Genomic DNA, 22,638 nt, shown 5'->3' on the forward strand with positions numbered 1-22,638 from the left:
ATAATTGTGAGATTATATCTTTCAATAGTAATATTATCAATGTTGAGAAAGAGAGCTGGTTTGGTACTTTCTTCAAGTCTTTCGCTTCTACTTGAATGCTTGTACTTCCTCCGTTTTATATTATTCGCTACACTTCTCAATTCACGGACTCTTAGGCAATTTTTGGAGAAGAAGGAGGTAGAGAGTAAAGAGAAAAGGGACCCATGTGAGAGCAAAGAGATAGAAGTATTGCCCAAAAAAGAAGTGTAGCAAGTAATATGAAACTTCCCGCAAATGGAAAGTGTAAGCAAGTATTATGAAACAGATGAAGTAATTAAGATGGAACAACTTTCATCTATACAGTTGAACCTTGGTAAAATGGACTTCACCATGAGATCGATAGTTGACTGGTGGAGCACGGGTTAACTGATTCGGGCATATGTCAAGGTTGTGACGAGATGAGCCTAACATTACTTCGTGTGGAAATTTTAAGCCACTTTATAGGTGCTAAAAAATCTGATGAGAAAATAAGCATGGAAAGAACAGACATGATAAAATCTCTTTATTACAATCAATGGACCTTATTTCAAGTGAAATTACAAAAGTGTCTCACGCTTATCAATATTCATATCTAACCGTTAGATATTTAGCCTTTCACATAGAAATAAATTAATATGGTCAAATTATGTTAACATCACTAACTTTATAGTTCTATAAACATCCATACAACTTGGAGAAAACGATAAGCTGAAACATCAATTTAAAAAATTAGACCTGAATCAATTAACGGCTGCTACTTGACTAACCAATCAAGCATCATCTTTAGTAGTAACTAGTAAAATACTTTGAGGCAATTACTCCAACGTTCTCTCTGTCACTTTCTTGACTAGTGGGTTATCAAGGGATTGTTTATCAAATACTACAAAATGGACTTCATGTTTAATCCATTATGGGTTTGTTCTCTTCGGCATAAAACAGCTGAACTGAAATGAATAGTAATATGTGAGAGTAAAAGTATTGTCTAGAACTGAAATGAAAATAAGCTGGGGATATATATATATATATATATTATCCAACATACAACATAATGAATTTTTATTCTACATTAGTATAAAAAAAGTCAAAGTTAGTACATCAACAACATGATGATCAAACTATTGCAATAACAAAAGAACAAACGGAATATTTTCTCGAGTTTTTTTAGATACAACATTTGCCTTTTTGATGTATGGATAATTGATCAAATATTACATCTAAAAAAAAGTCGTAGTATATTAGACCACACTCTTCATAAGGACTATGAAGCATCAGTCACTATCTCTCAATGTAATTTATTTTCCAATATTACAATCAAATCATGCAATATCTACTTTTTGCCTTTTGTGTGTGATGAGTAAACACCACTACACCAGTACACCACAGATTTGGTGAATTACTCCTTTAGTTTGCATCTTTATTGAGATGAAGCATGGGATGAATCACATGAATACAAAGAAAACAGCAGCATATCACTGTGGAAAAAATCATCTCAGAACATTTTCATTTAGGACGACAAATACGTTCTGAGGTCGCATAACATAAAAATGAAAAAACTCAATACGATCTGAGGACGACAAATACAGAGCTGAAATTGTTCCATCTACAGAATACAATAGCATGGTCGAGCACCGAAAATCTGTGCCATGTTCAAAGATCGCTCTATCCAGCTTTTTTTTTTTTTATCAGTGCTGCATATCTTAATTCAGCTAAAATCGACGAGAGCTTCTCTCTATCTACTCTCCAAATTTCAGCGTTTTTCTGAATGATGTTCAACCATTATTGATCAACTACGTTAGAAGAAAGTTTTCTTTCGAGATTAAGCCATCTGCAAAGAGAAATTTAAGTCTTAAGACGTTATGACATGTAGCTAAAATACTTGAGAAAGTTACATATATTCCAAAGATAAGGTCTACCAGAAGAGCCTGTTACAATCAGTCAATAAGGTTATTAAAACAATGGATGGGGAGCATGTCAGGAATACTTGATTTTGAAATGTTCAAATATTATTGATATAAAAACTGTTTCTAGTCAATATAAAATATGCCAGATCACTTTGAAAATTTCTAATTCACATGAAACACATAAATTAGTTTAGAATTCACAGAGAAATCGAACTTTTAACTTTATCTTTCATTTTCAAACTTATCCACGAAATATTTAAAAAAATAAGAATAAATTGCCAAAATAAAATACAAATAAAAGGAAAATTCAAAAAAAATAAGAAAACAAATTGATTCCATTGGCAGCTCAAAGCACAAAACCAGAACAGTGCACTGCAAACAGCATGTAAGACATTTAGGCAAAGAGCATAATCACATGTTAAACCATTGCTATATCAAACAGCTATAGAGGACGGAATATCCCACTAAGTCTTAAACACAACACTTCAAATGTGTTTTCAAGATTCAACGGAAAACAAAATAAGATATGTTTGCTTACGTTCTTATAATTGTGTTTCTCTTCCTTCAAAAAGAGTTTTCATGGCTAAAATTGGAATTTGGTGGCAAATTAGAACTCATACTTAAGAGGTCTGCTAAAAATCTAACTTTAAGAGTGCGTTTGATAACAGGTTGTAAATAAGTAACGGCAACGAGTTCATGCGTGACTTAAAATGGAAAGCCTTGTGGACATCCTTTTGAAATGCATCTCCAACCAAATTTTTTTTTTCCTTTTAGGTATTAACAAGGAACACATATAGCCTGATGCGAGTAGGCCCACGCTATCAGCAGGGGCCAAACTGGCAAATAAGGTCAGAACTTCATCCCATATGTTGTCGATAGAGGGTTACGATCTAGGGCGCAACTTAAGAAAGACTAGCAAAATTCAAAATCAGTGTCAAACCAATCCACGCTCCTCAATTCCTCATATGTTGTCGATAGAGGGTCAACTCAAGATCTAGGGCGCAACTTAGAATGACTAGCAAAATTCAAAATCAGTGTCAAACCAATCCACCTCCTCAATCCCCCCCCCCACCCCAAAAAAAGAAAAATCCATATGCGCAGCAACACAAGCAAACCAGCAAGGCGCGAATTTTATGACATCCAATCTCTCTCTAAATTGAAATCTCATAATCTTTCACCATCCAAAGCAAAGAACGAGAAATCTCAGAGAACAAGTCATTTAATGGCAACAAGAATTGTGACGACGATGACATTGATGATGCTCTGCTTATGCTTCAGTTGCAACTCTCATTCCTTCTTTCCTTCTACCTACTCCGTTTCAGATGAGAGAGTATCAGGTAACGTCATTCTTTCAAAAGGTAGTTGTAGTGTTCTCTTGCTTTCTCAAAACAGAGATGCTAGGCTTCAACTAATAATCTGCTCAAGTGATGTGTCAAGACTTTTACAGCCAATTCATGACGGTCTCCACTCATTAAAAGGATTCCCTCCCCCCCTCCTTTTATACCGTGTTGTTACTGTTTCAAAACAGCCTTTTTAATTGAATCATTCTATTGATGTGTTTTCATAATTGCATACAATCACATGGCCCACCCTTCCCCAGCCTAATACCCACTTGTCTTTGGTGCAAGCCCACTACTTCTCCAACTCAGTAATTGGGGGTACAGATGCATTTGCGCAGATAATTAGCATGTCATTTACCATGTAATATTACAGAAACTCATTACCATCACCGCAATGTATAACCTTGTACCAAAAATTGGTTGTAACTTGTAAATTCCCTTTTATCATGTGGTACTTGATTTGTGAACCCTAAGTGCTGGATGTCAGGTGCAGAACACCTAGTATCACATTGTACCTTGGGTTTATTGGTTTTGGTTTTTGAGAAGGTGGAATTGTGGATCAGACAAATATACCAAATCTTTCAAAGAATATGAATGATGGAGTTACACTCCTAGCTCAGACAACTCCGTTGGAAGCTATATGTGGGTACAAAACAAGTTCAAAAGCTGATTTCTTGGGCTCCAGTATCAGCACCATCCTAAAACATGCTACACTGCTTCAAGTAGCTATAATTGGGTAATAGGAGATGAATGTAAAGTACAGTTGCAGAGTTGGGTAAAAAATAATCTCAAGCTGTCCAAGCACTACTCTAATAACTGACAGTTGGGTGTGGATATCTGAAAACAAGTGAAAGGCTGGTTTTTGGGTCCGCAGTGAACAAAATGCCTCGAGTGTGACAGTCAACCTAATAACATTAACCACCCAATCTTCAAATGCCGCTACAGTCAATAAATTGGCATCCTGATTTCTTATAACTACAAAATAAGCACAGTGAGAAGAAAATAAGCACAGAAGACTCAAATTCAAGTGTGAAGTCATCATGGCTTCTAGAGTTGAAGGGTTCTGGTAGCCACACCAATTAGGGTGAATGTAGGGATAGAGAAGTATATGTGGAAAGTACAATGTGGTTAGAATTTTTGCAAGTTGATCACCTCAGCTGTCCTGTGCGCCAGGGTAAGCTTCCCCACTTGTAATTTATCTTGGGATTGGCAAGTGTAGAGTGTGTCATAAAGTATACTATAGTTACTAGATTCACATGTTTATAGTTGTCAGGCCAACCAACATCCTTGTCAAGATAGCACCATAAAATATACTAGTACAGCCAGAAGTGAAGGGTTCTACTGGTACTCTGACTTCCAGCTAGTACACATTGTGACGTTGGTGGTAGATTGGGTACTGGTATGTACCGCCACTGTTACTCTTGTGTTCGTTTGCTTGCTTTTAAGTCGTATGGGACACCTTAGTTTCAAAAGATGCGAGAACAAGCACAAAAGGTCCTAGCATAGGCACATGTCGCTTGCACATCTTGTAGTCGTAGGAGAGGCATACCCCTGCTGATTTAAAAATTCCAGTATTAAAGAAAATAATAAAAGATGGTTCCTTTAGAAAAAAAGCCTTCAAAGATAGAGATTAAAATGATAATAGAAAGCCACGTGTGAAACGACTACTGAAGTCAAGGGAAAGCAAAAGTGGGTGATAACGACACTTTCCTAACTCATATAAAAGAAAGTGGGGGGGAAAGGCCACAATATCTTTCAAGCAACCAGTAAAGGTCAAAGTCTCAAGAGGAAGAGAAAAAACAAAAAGGCAGATCAAAGAGGAAGAGAAAGGAGCAAAGACTGTTAAAGTTGACATTGATGAAGATAGATAACGACGAGAAAATTGAAAGAGAAAGAGGGACATAGATTGAAGAGTGAGAAAAAAATCATTTCTAAGAACGTTTGACCGGCGACAACCACCAGCAAATCTGGTGCAGCACCATCAGAAAGATAGCTCACCGACACTCATTGTCATGACCGATGAGATTAAAAAAAAAACCCATTACTACCCCGTTTGCGGATTACATTTTTTTATGATTGAAATTTTTTTCGTTGAAATTAAAGATATTCGTACACTAAATTGAGGGTTTGATCGAATTAGAAATTAAAATCTTAGGTAACACATAATTTGATAGAATATTGGGAATTTTTGCTTTGAATTTATCACAGTTCTTTCTCACAAGCATCTCTATGAAAAGTGGGCAATGTGCTACGCCTCATGCCTCACCAAAGATGGCTGGTGGCACACGCATGATGCATCCCATCACCTATCATAGGTTGCTACCCCTACCTTTTCCGATACATTTTTCTGCGAACCTGGACTTGCCCCTTGCCTAACATGACTTAGGCACTTTTTAAAACTAAGTGTGGGACCAATTGGGAAAAAAAGATGAAGTTTTCTTTTCAATGAAAATATCATTATATTACCAGCATAGGTATAGGGAAATACTTCACACACACCGGCTCCAATCCAAGTTGTGCAACCCTGAGTCCTGAGATAAACATGTTGTAATGTTTATCTCCCAGAAAAAACAGCTTTTGCCAACCAGGATGCACTATCAACCAGCAATGGTTACAAAAAATCAAAAGCTGTAATCAGCCAAGTATGAAACTTAACATATGACATAAAGACAATACCACTCACCAGATCTAGTTATAGACAGCAACAGTCACCTATATATCCTTACTAGCAGCATAGAGCACAATACTCTCTCCCAAGTCGCACCTTAAGTCATTAAGAAAATCTAAAGAAATAGTCCACAAAGCATACTTAGACCCCTTGATAAGATAAAATGCTTCACACTGCTACACTGCCAATGGTAATGGTAGAACTGTAATCAACCCACCCACTTGCAACCACCGTTCCCTCCTATTCCCTTGACGTCCCTAAGACCCCCAAGTTGCTTCAAAACCGACAAAGCAAAGGTCTGGATGCTCTCAAAACTGAACTTTGAGAAACTAAACAGAGTGGAAACATGTGAATATCATGAACCATGTAAGCCATCAATACGGGGGGGTGTTAAAAGAGGGCAAGGATTTGTACCTTTGTAGTCATTTCTCTTAGACATCATCAATTAATCACTAGGGATAACAGATAGAGAAAAATGGATGTAATATACAGCTATCCAATAAAGCAAGGAATGAATTACGCGAATTTTCACTATATCCCCAACCCAGGGCCTCCCTCTCTCTCCCTCTCCCCCCCCCCTCCCCCTCTCTCTCTCTATATTGCACTCTTCTTTTTGACCCGTACACCACCCCCATCTGCATAAGTCATATCCCCCTCCCAGCCAACAAGGCAGAATGGCAATAGATAGCAGTATGTCGCCATGGTGGTATATACTTTAATTTTTTTTCAATTTATATGGAAGTATGGTATCATTTATTGCGTATTTATTTTTAGTACTTTCAGCTCCGTCTTTGGTTGATTGAGATAATGGATTCTATTTATCCAGGACAAGGGACAATCACCGTGGGATCACTGGACCTTAAGCATCTGGCAAGAAGATATGGAAGGCACTAGCTCAAAAGTAAGACAAAAACTTGCAACCTTTATGGTAAAGCAACAAAGAGAGGAGCAATTTGCTTAAAGCAACACTTGGTTGGAAAATTGAAATGTGACCAATTATCCAGAGCATGTGAGGGTGGAAACGAAGTCCCTTGAGATCAAAAAGCAACAAGCACAAGGAAATTATAGCCAAGGACGCCATTCTGATGTTAGACAATTATTTTGATGACAAAGAAGATTGTATTGATGTGAGATTGAAGCAAACAAGTACTGAGGTCACGACAATAGCAAATTTCTACCCTATAGACCAAGTCAAAAGTAATAGCAAAATGATTCCGTCTTTAGGATATCTAATGCGACGAATTATTGGTATTCAAATATCCAATACCCGAAATATAATCATTTTTCCAAACTCGGGATTCAACATTTATGGCATTTTAACATTTACCCTAAAAATCCAAACTCAAAAAAAATGCTAAAAGAAGGAAGAGAACCCCACTCTACTCATATTCTCTCACATCCACTCTGTCTCTATCCCGCCGCACCCCAATTTCTCCACATCCTTCCCAAAAATGCTACTCTGGTTCCCCATGTCAAAAAGTTAGTCTATATTTTGCTCTTTGTCACACATCTCTGACCCTCATCAATCTGAATTCTGAATTACTTCTCGCTGCACAGACTATTTAACCATCAATGACTCACGTCTAGCCACCAATCTCACTATCGTCAATTTTGCACTTTCAGTTGTCCATTGCTAATCTAATTCGCATCTTTCTTCACTTATTCTTGTTCGGCCAACCACAAGGGCAAATTTTGAAATTCCAAAAGTTGTTCTCTTCTTTCCAATATTTTTTTCTAATGAAAATAATTTTATGCAATTAATTATCCCAAAGACATATGATCAAAAAAATGAAGCTTATTATAACTATGCAACTAATTTTCTCATAGCTTATCCCTAATTTTGGCATCAATTTCAGTGAACAATTCTTGGAAAATCGTACATCAAATAATATTAAATAAGAAATTTTGGATATCAAACATTGGAAGTTTTTGACTTCAACACCACTACCACATATAGTAGATTTCAGATACCATATATCCGATCTCAATTTGATTTTGGATCAGATATTTTATGCTTTCTCACCACTAGACAAAAGCGTCCAATTGACATATACTCCAATCCAAATCCCAAAGATGCAATCAAAAGGTAGAAAGGAGAGAGGAAACAAACGAGAAATGACATATGGAAGGAGGAGTTAAAGTGGTGAAACTTAAAGGCAGATAGCTCAGTGGTTTTATGTAGAGGGAAATGCATTAATTGTGACTAATTATGATAGCATTAGAGTATAGGTTGAAGCAATTCAACAACATAGTTTCCAAATGAACCACCTACCACGCATGAGATAAGGGTTTGTCTCCTTAAGAAGAAAGTTGATGACATTGATAAGCAATCAAAAGAGCAGAAGAAAAAGTAAACACAAAAAGGTGGTTGAATTTTATTCGATGAGTGCCATGATTGAGGTGGCTAAAAAGGTACTCTAACCTATCTTTTGAGTCTCCAAAGAGCTCCATGTTCATGAGTCATGGATGTTTCTGGAATTATGAAAGACATAAATTTGTCATTATGTGCTTGATATCATGGTCAATGAGGGTAGAAAGCAAAATGTGGTGTAAGTGGTGACATGATAATGCATCTGCTCATGTTATGGTAGGTAAGAAATGTGAGATCCTCACTATTTCTTTTCTGTTATTGTCACGTAACTAAACATATCCTGAAACTCATTATTTTTTTCTGTTATTGTCACGTCACTAAACAAGCATAATTCCAACAAATCAAGAGTACATTGAAGAAGTGCATGCTCATAGTTGGCTATATATTTTGCCATATTCTTCTTAGTCTCCTCAACCTAACGAGGTTGCATATCTGGTAGGTAGTTATTAGATACGCAAGTTCTTGTATCAATCTTTCATAATTGAGAAGAATTTGAGATACTAACTTTTATTAGCTTCTCGAATAAAAAGCAGCTAACATTTTTTTTCTCTCCTTTACCATCATATTACTATTATCCAAAAAAGTTATATACAAAATAATAGTCTGTAAAGTTTAGTTCTGCCAAATAGCTTATACAATCAATTACCTTATCAGTTTGAGCCTTCACCTTCGTAGTTCTAGCTAACTAATCGATTTGAGTTCCAATTTAACAAATGTGCCAAACATGACCACATATATATATATATATATATATATATATATATATATATATATGAAAAGCAAAATTTAGGAACTTAAAAGGCAAGTGTTACTCTTATTTAGAAACAAAAGAATTATTTTGAAGTTATTAAATAACAAAGCATATCATCTTTTAATTATTGTGAATTTATACTATAAGCAAGATCCGAGTGGCACAAGGTAGATATTTGGTGAGATATAATTGTGATTTAATATGTACACCACTGGTGCAAAAATCCCATTCTCTAAGAAGATATTGATAAATTTGTGTAGGATGATAATGAATCGACATTGGATGCTGGTGGAGCTGATGATCCTACCTCTGTTACTAAAGCATCAAGGATAGTCAAGGATGGCTACGGAGTCCAGACCCCCAAGGAAATTGAAGAAAGCAAGGTCTTGCAAGTAGCTCCACTCCACTATTTAGTGACGGTCGTGGAAGATGATGAGATATAAGAAGATGTTGACGGAGATAGAGAGGGCTAGTACTTTTTTTCAATTGCTCCACTTAGTCCTTATGATGTTGCAGGAGCTTATTATCTTTTGTAAATTCCTCTAGATACAATTGCATCCAATTCTTCGTCGTGTAATGGATGACTAATAAGCTGTGTTTTTATGGTCCTCTCCATTTTATGTGACAAGGGGATCAGCCTCAAATCCTTATTCTCTGATATGATGGTGCTGAGAGGTATTTGCATAAAATTACGCTGGCATAGCAAATTTCAGAAGGGGAACATTTATGGATACATGAATAGGAGAAACGGTCAGGAACATATTGATCCCAGAGGGATCAGCTAAAACAAGGCTTGGATAGTGGCAGTCTTGCAAATATAATCCCTGGAAGAAAAGCTTGGAATTGGTGCCTACATAACTACTGGGTGGAGAAGGGTATAGGAAGCAGATACCTCAAAAGAATTTATAGTCCGCCTCCGCGCCACCCATTCCTATAAGGGGACAAGTACAATAAGCCACATATGATAATTGACTTTCCCAGCAGTATCTCTCACTTTCTTTTTAGTAGAAAATAAAGGGCCTGGTCATGGCATCAGAAGAACTCCCCCGAGCCCGTCGAAGTCCAAACCCCTTTCTCTCCCTACCCTACTTCCTCATCCACCAACCCTCCCCATGAGAAAGGAGCCCCTGCCACCATGCCACCGTGAGGGGAAGTGGAAGAACAAACCAGGCTTTATTTCCTGACTCCTGAGGCTGCTGCAGTTTTTCCGCTCAAAATGGTACTATTGTCCAAAATACACATCAAAAGTGTGCATGTTATGTAACTATATAGAAATGGATGTGCAAAATAAAAATTCACACAATGTAAGAAAAGAAAAATTCCTTGCATCTATAGGTTATATATTAAACAGCACCTAAGAAGCCCAAAGAGACCACTCAACATGATATCAAAAAATTAGTCGCTGCAATAACTAAAACGGAGACAAAAGTGAACATACCTCACTCGTGTATCCTAGTTTGAACCTTTGTCTTTGTCTTCATTCGCAACAGCATCACTTACCAAAGCTATGGGTCTCTGATCAATGACTTCATCAATAATCCCAAACTCTTTAGCCTCTTCCGGTGTCATAAAATAATCTCTATCCATGTATTTTTGAATATTGTCAACAGGCTGCCCTGTATGCTTAGAGTATAATTCATTCAATGAATCCCAAACACGGACAATTTGTTTTGTGTGAATAGTCATATCTTTTGCTTGCCCACTGTAACCACCAGATGGTTGGTGGACCATAACTGTTGCATTTGGGAGGGCCCTTCTCTCACCCTTGGTACCGGCTGCCAAAAGGAGTGAAGCCATTGATGCAGCCTGTCCTAAACATATCGTATTAATTGGAGAACGGATGTACTGCATTGTATCATAAATTGCAAGACCTGCATTTTAGAAAGATCATATCACAGTGCCAATCAGCACAAAGATTGAAAAGAACATGATCACTTTAACAAACTTGCACAAATTCAATTCCTCCCCCCTCCCTCATAAAAAAATAAACTTATATCCATCTTTTAGAAATCAAACATCACATTGTCCCAATGGACCCAAACCCTGACACAATTTCCCTAAAAGACCCTTCACAAAATCGGTATTATCATTCCCACTTTTACTACTCACCAAGCCACCATCACTCATTCTAAACTGGCTCAATTTTGGTATCCTCCTTTCCAGCACACAACAAGATGCCCAATAGTAGAAGTCTTACTTCTCATCTTGTTTCTTCTTTATAGCAGACAAAATTCCAACTTCCCCGCCTCAATTACAACAGAAAATTCAAAAAAAAGAATTTTCAAATGTATATTCAATTAAACCAAAATTCTTCTAGTGGAGCACACTGCACACTTCGACAAAATTCCAACTTCTCCACCTCAATTACAACAGCAAAATTGAAAAAAAAAAAGAACCAAACTTTTCAAATGTATATTCAATTAAAACAAAATTCCTCTATTGGAGCACATTTCAACAAAATTCCAACCTCCTCACCTCAACTACAACAGCAAAATCAAAGAAAACAACCAAACTTTTCAAATGCATATGCAATTCAACCAAATGCTCGCGATCAAATTGACCCGAAACATATCAAAACCCACACTTTCACCACTACAATTCAGGATTTACCACATTCATCATATACACAAAACAAAACCATAACAATGGGCAAATCAAATAAAACCCAACTGGCAAAAAACTAACAAAAAAACCAACATATAACTTATAGGAAAGTGTATATAATAGATGCTTGGAAGATCGTTTATCCAGTTACTCACTATTATATCCATACACATCTCTAACACATAGTATAAACGAAAACGAAAACGAATAAACGAAAGACGTATACACTGACCAGCAGTGACAGCACCACCAGGGGAGTTAAGGTACATATGAATAGGCTTAGATGGGTTTTCAGATTCAAGGTAAAGTAACTGAGCAACCACAACATGGGCAGTATCATCAGCAATGGGGCCATTGATGCAGATGATACGCTCCTTGAGGAGACGAGAGAAGATATCATAGGCTCTCTCTCCTCGAGAAGAGTGCTCTATCACCATGGGAATTAAGCTGTATGCACGACAAGATTGCGAAGAAAACAACCCATTTGAGGAGGAGAGAGAACGCAGAGAAGAGAACTTTGTTAGTGATGTGCGCAGCATCTCTCTTTGTGCCTGCAAAATTTGAAGGAAAACTTTGATTTGGGAGGAAGAGGAAGAGGAAGAGGAAGAGGAAGAGGGTTTTACTTATGTTGGAGGTTGAGGAAATGGGTAGGGCTTGCTTTTAGAGGAGGATGGGGAACAAGTGTTCAAAGATGTTTCTCAATCTTGCAAAGTACAACTTCATTTCTTGATGGACCCGGTGTACAATAATTTATGGTGCATCATGTATTGTATGATAAAATCGATTTTTATATAATACAGATATATTTTACGGTTTGTACTTTTCAAAATATACAGGGTACCTTCGCACTTTTCAAAATACACTGGTATCTCTTAATTTTTTTGGAAATACATCCAAATATCCTCAATGACTAATTATGGTTAATGTCGTTAGTCTTAAACCTCATTAAATCCTAATTAATCTAACTAAACCCTAACTTTTAATCCTACCCTAACCCCTAATTTCAAACCCTAACCCTAACCCCACTACCATCCAACCACCACCCCCTCCCCCCACCCCACCCCACCTCACCTCTTCCCTGCATCCCCCACCCCCATCGTAATCCATACCCCCACCATAACCCATATCCCCACCGCAGCCCCCAACCCCATCCCCCACCCCTGCAGCCTCGCCAGCCCTCTTCCTCCGCCTTGCAGACCCCTCACCCCCCCGCCCCCACCCCTCACAGCATCACCCACCTCCAATTTTCGCAAAACACAAAGATTGTGAAAATACAGAGGGAAGAATAAATCGAATTGAAGGGGTTGGAGGTGGTGGGAGTGGGGGAGGCATGAAAGGTGCGAAAATCGAGGGGGTGTTGTTGGGGGCGAGAGGTGAGGGAGGGGTGAGGGCGCGAGGTGGGGGAGGGGTGAGGGGGGCTATTGGGCTGCAAGGGTGGAGGAAGGGAGCTGATGAGTCATATTAATATAGGCATTTCATGATGCATTTAGGTTGCATTTTAGGATCATTTAGTTGCATTTTTAGTCCATAATTGCATATAGTTACTTAAGTTGAGAAGATATCACTCTTGTGTGTGTTTTCGGTGTTTTTGATAGTTTTCAGGTATTGAGAACACAATTGGAGTATTATTGGACAAGCTTAAGCATGAGAAGCATCTAGGAAGGAGCTAAGTCAAATGAGGAGCCCAAAGGACATCTTCGAGTCGGATTGCAACCCAAACATAGCGGAAACATATTAAAAGAAGTATGGAAATTGAGTCATGTACACTCTTTTGATGATAACTCATTATCCAGAGATCGGAATTTAGTGATTCCAATGGGGTTGGAAACTAGACTTGAAGAGCTTTCCAACGGTATATTACACGCCCCGATATGACTTCTGGTTTGCGAGATATGGTCTTTACAAGTTGACGTTGTTTCGCAGGTCGAAAACCCGCGGCCGCGGGTTATTCCGGGTTTCCTAGTCGAATAAGGCTTTATCTTTTGACGAATTAGACTCTATTTTTCTAGTTGTTTAGGAAATAGAAAGGTATAAAGACTCAAGGGAATATTATTATTTCCTATCTTATTTTCTATTTTTTTTTTTCCATCATTAATTCATTAAAGATTAGAACTCTTTTTCTCTCAATTAGTGAAGAACCCTAGTTTTGCTTTTTCCTCAATTACATTGAATTTTCAATAGAAGCTTTGATTTTTGCAAGATTGGTTCTACAATTGGTATTATTTCTTTTCTCTTCTTATTCCTATTCAATCCTTTATTATTAATTCATGTTTGCTTATTTAATTATGAATATGTCTTCCCTAATTATGATTGAGTAGTCTATTTCTAGGGTTTAGGGGGATCCATGATCAATTAGGAAGGGATTTTTTAATTAAAGTATTGGTTTTTATTGATGCATTGGCCAGATTTGATTGTTATAGTGTTGCAATATTAGGTTATGCGCCGAGAGGTATAAACTTGATATTAAGGCTAGTTTCAATAGATAGGATTAGTATTAATAAATTGCGAGAGCCTGTTAATACCATTCTATGGTTGATTTAGACTAGAGAGAGCGAATTAACCTATTTAACTGCATTATTAATTGTTGATTTTGTGTTTCATCTCGAAATATTGATCGTTGGTGAACCTATGCCCTAGACCTTTTATTCTTGATAATTCTTGATATAGTTATAGTCTAGTTTAGTATAATTACTCATAAACACTCGTTTCAATACTCTAGATTTGACTGACAATTAGGAAAAGAACATTGTTTCTCTGTGGATTCGACCCTACTTCCCTGACTACTATTTGTTAGAGGACTTTATGATTACTTTTGATAAAGTGATACGACTTTAGCCTGTCAGGAGCTGGCGAGGTTGCGGGGTGGGGGGCTACGGTCGGGGTGGTGGACTGGTGTTAAGGTTAGGGGTAGGAGTAGGGGTTAGGATTAGAGGTAGGGGTTAGGATTAGTGTTAGGGGTTGATTAGGATTTAAAATAGAAAATTAGGTAATGCATAACGGAGTTAACCGACTTAGTCATTAAGGGTATTTGGGTGTATTTTCATGAAACTGAGGGGTACCAGGTATATTTCCAAACGTGCGAGGGTATTGCGTGAATTTCCTGAAAACTCGGGAGTACTTAGTGAAAAAATCATAGATTTTATATGATATAATTGTCTTTCTATAGTTAGTTTTTATATGATATAGTCTTTTTTTATTAATTGGTTATCATCATACATATACTTGGGTTTACAATAAATTATTCTAAATTTGGTCCACCCAAGATTTACCACCCTATGTTTATTATTTAGTGTAACACCCCGTATTTTTATACCCGTTCAATAATTATCTGTATTAATTTATTTAATGAAAATGATTTCAGATTTCTTTTATTAAAAATACTTTTTTACTAGCTTTGACTTTACCTTTAAAGTGGTTAAAAAAAACTGATTCCTAAATTTTCTAGGTTAAAACCTAGCTAACCTTATTATAAAGATAGAGTAAGAAAAGAAAACAAACAAAAAAAAAAAAAGAAAGAAAGGAGCTTTCACGTTTCCCGGCCAACCAAAACTAAACAAAAAAAAAAAAAAAAAACAAAGCTTTCCTCACAGTTCTATCATCTTCATCTCCATTTATTTTCCCCTTATTTTTGACTCAATACCCTAAATTCACGAATTTTGTTCAACTTTCTTCACAATTCAACCTTTCTTCATCTATCTTTTACAATACTTAGATATTGAGAGTATTTCAAAGAGGGAAAATTTGGGTTTTACTTTGGACGATTTTGGGACAAACTTCGGATCGAAAGTGCGAATTTTGGGTCTCTTATTGTGTAATTTTATCTTCCCTTAATCAAGTAAGTTATAATCTTAAGTTTTATTTCGTATTTGGTGATTGATTTTCAGAATTTGGGGTTTTATAACAAAATCGAATTGGGGGAAAGTTATGTCATGTGAAATTTGTTTAATTGGCTGTTGTATAATGGTTATTCGAGTTGATTTACATGTTTTCGAGTTTAGATTTCAAAGTTTATTACTTACAAAACTTATATTGAGTTCTTGTCATATTGGTTCAAACAATTAGTCAGATTATTGTGACTATAACGAATTTATGAGATTAATTCATGTCTGAGCATTTGTTTACATACCTAGTCAATGCTATTATCCCTTTACTGTGCGTCGTCGAATGCTACAGAGTACTTGTTTTATTTGGAGATCCATAGACCACGCAAACTATGCTCTTTGTTTATTGTCAATGCCAAGTGTAGTCTTGTGCACAAAGTTTTGTATCTTTGGAATTTGCAATGGTGGTGTTGTGTTGTAAATAACATTATGATAATTGATATTTCTACCATCTATGGAGTACATATATGTAGATAGACATAGTAGGTGTCTGATACTTTCTTTAGAACATAGAAGTGTCGTCGCTACTTTACTACACTATACGGCTATATACTCCATATTATTCTGATAGCTGGATGTACAGTAATCCTTATAAAATATAGTGTTTATATAATAATATGAATGATTTTGCAAGTCAACTTTAGGTATGTCGTAAGTGGCTTATACTATGTTATTATAATATTGTAGATTGCGGGTTCGTAGAGGAACCTTTTTGACTTGATATTGAGATTTGCTAACTTTGATTGCTGATAAGGTAAGATTTCTTACTAAACCTGTACAGTTAAGGTTTGTATTTGTTTAATATTGTTGTGGAATTTTTATTATGAAAGGAAAATCATTTTTTTTACAAAAGTTTGGTATTGAGGTTTAAATCGTTTATTTATGCTCATACTTGAATTGAAAGAGTTTATTGGAATTTATATTGAAAAGAAGAAGTTCTCCTATGTAACAAGTTTGATATGAAACTTTAGATTTTGAGCAGAGGAAGTTCCTCGCCCTTACGAGGGTTTCTAGTTTGATTAAAGTTTGAGATTTTGAAAGGAGGAAGTTCCTCACCCTTACGAGGGTTTATAGAGTTTTATTGTGGAGTTGCCAGTAAGCGATATTCTCCGAGTTTGGAAGTATGTTGAGTTAACAGTGTCTCAGCAATATATTATAGTAGTTGGGAGTATGTTGATCAATACTCTTACCATTTGTCTTCCTTCTTGGTACGTTATCAAGTTAGGGGTATGCATGCTAGGGACTTTGGTGTTTACCTTGTCTAGTGAGCCTAGCTAGCTCATTGGATTTTTATTACTTCCTACTCACAGATTACGAAAGGTTATATTTGAAAGTTTTACAGAATAGTTCAGGAAGAAAGAAAGATTGTATTTGAGGTTATTAGAAAGTTTATTTTATATATAATCTGAACAACATTTAAATGAATTTGTAAGATATTCCTATATATCTTACCTGCACATTAAATAGTTTTGTTTTATTTCAGTATTAAATCTTGCTCACCTTTGGCTGATATTACAGTGTTTAATGTGCAGGGACTTGAAGATAGTTAGCTCCAGTTGGGTTAAAGAGTGCGTTGGATCCCTTTTGATTTAATAGGACTTTAAAAAGACTTCCGCTCTTATTTATTTATAAGATTTATATTCTGGTTTGTAATAATTATTTTACAGTCTATTTAGTTGGTCTGTAATAATTAGTTAAAACTTATTGGTTATTGTTTTAGTTAGAACCATTAGCCTTGCAATTATTATTAATAATTATCGCGGCGTAGCACCTTCGGATTTCCGAGTTTATTTTTATTAAGTTGATTTTAGAAGTATTGAAAATTCAGGGTTGTTACATTTAGTACCAAAAGAAGCATGATGTTAGTAATTTTTAAGATTTGTACAATACGCGAGTTACGAGTTGAAATATATATATATATATATATATATATATATATATATATATATATAATATATATATATATATATATATATATATTATATGTTTATGTTTTAATGGATTGGATAGAGGAGTAATGGTCTTCCTGGGTGGTATGATTAGGAATGGCAACGGGTCGGACTTGGACCGGATTATGCATAATCCGACTCCGACCCTACAGGAAGTCGGATTTTAAATCTGAGTCCGACTCCGACATCCGACTCCGATAACCCGACTTCGACCCGACTTAAAATCCGAACATCCGACTCCGACCCGACTCCGATCCGAATCCGACATCCGACTCCGATAATCCGAACATCCGAGTTTCTTTTTGCACGGTTTTATATTATAAAATAAAAAAAAAGTTGTTGTTTTACATCCATATTTTGTTTTGTCTTCATACATCTACGTATATGATCTTTCAAATGTGAAGTTCCATTCTTGCCTCCACCAACAAAAACTTTGTTACAACCCATACATTTTGCCTTTATTTCATCATCCACTATTAGTTGCTCAAAATGCTTCCATAACATCGAAGTTAGCTTTCTACCATTAACACCCACAAGTTCAACCTCTTGGTCATCAATGACCACATTTGAAGTTTTAGAATTACCATTCTTAGTTGTTTTAGTTTGTGTACCAAGGGTTGGTTCTTGTTCTTTAGAAGATGGTTACTAGATCCTTCAATAGGACTAGATGAAACTTCTTCCATCCCTACATACAATTATACAAACAAAGAACATTTCAACTTGATTGTATACGAAAAAAGAAATTGTAAAACTACACCCACATGAAATTTTCAACTTAACTATAAAACTACCAAAATTGTAAAATCCTAAACAATCCTAAACTAAAAATAGTGAAATACCCACATGAAATTTTCAACTTAATTACACCTCAAAAACACAAAAAGAAAAACAGCACATTATACGAAGAAAAAGAAAAATAAACAGCACACCTTTATCATATACCAAAAACAGAAACTTGTATACATTTGCCATCATCAAACTAGAGAAACTGAAATAATCCAACTCAACTATAAAACTAAAACTAATAAACATGAACACGGTTTTGCCATCAACTAAAACTGAAAAACAGAAACTTGTATACATTTGCCATCAACAAAAAAGTAATAAACCCAACTCAACTATAAAACTAAAACTTAAAAAAAAAAAACTGAAATAATAAACATGAACACGGTTTTGCGGCGAAGAAGCGTTACCTGCTTGCCGGACTTCGTGGAGATGATGACTCGTTACTATTTTCGGCCAACCGCTGATGTTTTCGTGGACTTGCGTGAAGCAGACGGCCAGCCGCTGATGTTTTCGGCGGTGTTGAGCGGTGGTTGGGGGAGGCGCTGGTTTTAGAGTGAGAGTGAGGGTTTGAGGGAGGTGGTAGGCGGGTGAATGGTGATAGTTGAGAAATGAGGAAATTTGGTTAGGGTTTGAGGGAGGCCCGACTTCACTTCACTATTTTCCAAATCAGATTTTTTTTACTTTTTTTTTTTGTTTGAATTAAAGAAATTTAATTAGTGATTTTTTTTCTATCCTTTCTTGTATATTAAAAAAGTTACTTTATAAAAAAGAAATTCACAATCACAATTTTCTTTCTTTTTTTCCTTTTATGTCTTTGAAGGAAACCAATTTAATTATTCAACATTTTTCCATCCTTTCTAATCGATTAAAAACTTTTATTTTAAAAAGAAAGCATAAGAAATAAACATTTAAGCAATGAATAGGATATCGTAAAAATGAGTAGTACAAAATATGGTATAACAAATGACCCAGATCATCTACTTCTTAGTCGCACAAGTTGTATAAGACTATAAGGTAGTCGTTATGAGTTTATGACTTATGAACTTATGATGTATAATATCGTAAAATGAGTAGTACAAAGTATTTGTTGTTTGTTTTTGATAGTTTGATCATTTCAGTATGAGTTATGAAAATTTAACAAGGTCAGTAAAAAGTTATAATGTATCATATATAACACTAACTAATAAAGTAATAAGTAATAACGATGATCATGATTCATGAACATACTAAGGATAACATAAATCATATTGGATCAATATATAGAAATGTCATTATTGTGTTGCATTCCCTTAATGTCGATTCATAGTAATCAAAGGTGTAATAACATATCTTTTTGTCATATCATGAGTTATACATTTGTGTTTTATGTATGAACAATTATTTCGAGTCATACAACCTTTGGTTAAAAGTTGGCGATTATTAAGAATGAAAGGTTTTATAACTAGGGTAAATTGAGTATATATAAATTAGGTCTTGTCTAATAAAAGTATACAATTATTGCAGTACACACATAACTATACTAGATAATATATCAGAGTTTTAAATTAGATTTAGCTATTTACACAGGTCATAACTCATAAGGTGTATAGGGTAAGACTATAGGTTGGTCCATCATCGAATTGAGTATATATATAGGTAAGATATTATCTAATAAAAGTATATAATATTTCTAAATGATATCGTAACTCATAAGTCATAAGTCATAAGCATATGTATTATAAGTTTGAGAAGTTTGGTAACCTGGCAAGCCTCAACTATCACGTCACACACACATACTACATTCGAGAGTACTGTCATGTCATGACTCATGTGGCAGTTCCACCTACGCATTTTTCCTTTAATAGGAACGCCTTTGTATATAAACTAAGACTAATTGCCTTTTAAGTTAAAATCAAACTGAGAGTATACATACATTATATATACATTAATTTTTTTTAAAAAATAAGACTAATTGCTTCAAAGTCGGAGTCGGAGTCGGATGTCGGGTCGGATTATGTCGGAGTCGGAGTCGGAATCGGATCGGAGGTGTCGGATTTTTTATGAGATCCGACTCCGACCCTACTCCTACTCGGAGTCGGACTTTTTAATCGGAGTCGGATGCGGATTTTTTTTTCTCGGAGTCGGCTCGGATTTTTTGCCTCGGATCGGGGCGGAGTAGGGTCGGATCCGGACTGAATTGCCATCCCTAGGTATGATAGTGGTTTGATTTTTGTTGAAAGATGGGGTTAGCATTACCAAATCGTATGTTTATTATGTTATGTTTTGGAACTTATATGCAAAAGTTAGTTATATGGCGAAAGTAGATAAAGGTCTTTCAATCAAGGTAGCTATCAAAACTATAAAAAGGTGTGAGTTTGTCTCTTACCAAGACACAGGTACATAGATGACAAAATGTCAGCTTACATTGAGTACAGACTTATTTATAACCAATTGAGCTACTTAATTGAAGTGTAACTAGCCATATCTCACCTCAAACCGTTTAAGATTTAAACAATCATCGTGGATGGCAAGGAAAGAGAGTAATGATAAGAGAGAAAGAGTGAGTGTTGAATGTTGTAAGAAGACGGAGAAGTGGGTTTTGAAAGAAGACACAAAAAAGTGGAAAGGAAATTGATGACTATATAAGGAGTAATTGTCTTACAAGTTAGGGTTTTGATTTGTTCTTTTATCCAACCATTGCGAGAAAATATGAGTTGACCTTATTAATCCAAAAGATACTTTTATAGGGAAAATTCAACATATACTAATGTGGTACATATGGTAAGAGACTAAGATAATATGATATCGACCTTGTTTATATTATACATATTAATTCTTTTTAAAAAGAAAAAACTACTTTGCTGAATTGGATCATCATATACTTTTTTGGGCACGTTTCAAAAATTCAAGATAGTCAATGCTATTATATATTTATCTTAATAACTATGGTAATGAAAGAGTGTGAATTAGGGAATGATGTATCCAATTTTTAGTTGCTAAATCTAGGGAACAAATTAACGCAAATTTCAAACACAAAATCTAAAATTATAGTTTCTTGTAAGTAACTGGGAGTAATGAGGGTGTAATCTATGGGGTAAATTGTCACAATCCTCTATTAAGAAATCTAGATTACATCTCAAGTTCTTCAAGAAAAAAGCAATTTCTTTCGCATACCCTCCAATGACGATATATAATCTTCATCTCCATTTCCATCTCCATCTCCATCTCCATTATCGGCTAAATCATTCGAGGAAAGTCCAGAGATGAAAACAAAGGATTCATTGAAGGAATAAACTATTGTGGATGTTATGAGGTTTGAAGGAAGAACAAAAACATTGGTAAAACGTTTTAAGTGACTTTGTTGGTGTCGAACTGGAGGTGTTCCATATTTTAACTGTTATAAGTTTAGAAAAAAACTGTCTCGAAAACCCGCTGGCCTGACCAAAAAAAAAAAAAAGCCGGGTCAATTTTTTTGACTTTTATCGGGCCAAGTATCCGACCTGGTAAAAAAAAAACCTGGGTGGGTAATAGGTTGTAAATACAATACATGTGGGTACCCGGTACCTAGATGAATATGAATTGTGGAATTTAATTTTGCCATTTTGGACCAGGCGACCTACTTGAGAAACATTTGGGTTACATCACATGGCCCATAGGAATCAGGAAGTTAGGAAAACAAAAAAAAAATTACAAAACCCTAATGTAGTGTTTGGGAACATGTATTTCATTTCAAATTACGGAATTGAAATTAGGAATTCTAAATTATTCATTTCAAATTCAAATTCCTTGTCTGGCAAATACTGGAATTTCCAATTCTGAAATTTCAAATTCTAATAACTGTTTGGGAAACATCGGGAATTACAATTCTAGAATTTCAAATTCTAATGGGAAACAACGAAATGTCAATTCTGGAATTTCAAATTCTAAGAACTGTTTGGAATGCAAGTGGAATTTGAATTCCAAAAGTTTAACGTTTCAAGTTTCAACTAGTTTAGTACAAGTTTTAATTAGACAAAAAAAGAGAAAACTACCTAGCTATTCTAGGCACAATAAAATCCAATCCAACTTCTCATGTTCTGGAAGACGCTTGAGCATGTTAAACTCTTCCACTGTGCCGCCAAGGAACCTCTTCACAGCCCTCAGAATTTGATGTCGAGTAATACCAAGAACATTAGAAACAACGTCATATACCTCGAAAGAAGTGGGTTTTGGTGGATCTTTTGCTTTAAGGTAGTCTTTGAACGATTCGACAAAGCTACTAACCGCATCCGCCAGATGATCCCTTTTAAGTCTCTTGTTGGACTCTCCTGAAGGTGTCTCAGAAGTGCTAACCCCTTCATTCTCGGCCTCCATAGCTGATGCCGACTCCTCATGTTACTCTGCACCATCA

At 35.7% G+C, this 22,638-nt stretch overlaps 1 protein-coding gene and 1 long non-coding RNA gene across 4 annotated transcripts; one reads left to right on the plus strand and one right to left on the minus strand.

Annotated features, from left to right (window-relative positions):
• Positions 1 to 1,491: 1,491 nt before the first annotated feature.
• On the minus strand, positions 1,492 to 12,292 carry LOC104902577 (ATP-dependent Clp protease proteolytic subunit 2, mitochondrial). Of its 3 annotated transcripts, none has more exons than XR_007269618.2 (4): positions 11,886 to 12,292; positions 10,488 to 10,920; positions 5,759 to 5,853; positions 1,492 to 1,843 (listed from the first exon to the last, which is right to left on the minus strand). XR_007269618.2 is itself a non-coding variant. In XM_010690394.4 (3 exons), the coding sequence occupies exons 1-2, from the start codon at positions 12,190 to 12,192 to the stop codon at positions 10,502 to 10,504; spliced, it is 726 nt and encodes a 241-aa protein (XP_010688696.2). In that variant the 5' UTR covers positions 12,193 to 12,290; the 3' UTR covers positions 1,492 to 1,843; positions 10,488 to 10,501. The 3 variants fall into 3 exon arrangements, 1 of the variants encoding a protein (XP_010688696.2); XR_007269617.2 differs by having other exon boundaries at positions 5,726 to 5,853; XM_010690394.4 differs by lacking the exon at positions 5,759 to 5,853 and having other exon boundaries at positions 11,886 to 12,290.
• A 2,397-nt stretch (positions 12,293 to 14,689) lies between these two features.
• Positions 14,690 to 17,380, plus strand: LOC109135952 (uncharacterized). Its single transcript, XR_002040808.3, has 3 exons — positions 14,690 to 15,488; positions 16,222 to 16,288; positions 17,067 to 17,380. It is a non-coding gene; the product is annotated as an uncharacterized LOC109135952 (long non-coding RNA).
• Positions 17,381 to 22,638: the final 5,258 nt, after the last annotated feature.

The sequence above is a fragment of the Beta vulgaris genome, chromosome 9 (assembly GCF_026745355.1).
Source record: "Beta vulgaris subsp. vulgaris cultivar EL10 chromosome 9, EL10.2, whole genome shotgun sequence".
In the NCBI taxonomy this organism is placed as follows: Eukaryota; Viridiplantae; Streptophyta; class Magnoliopsida; order Caryophyllales; family Amaranthaceae; genus Beta; species Beta vulgaris.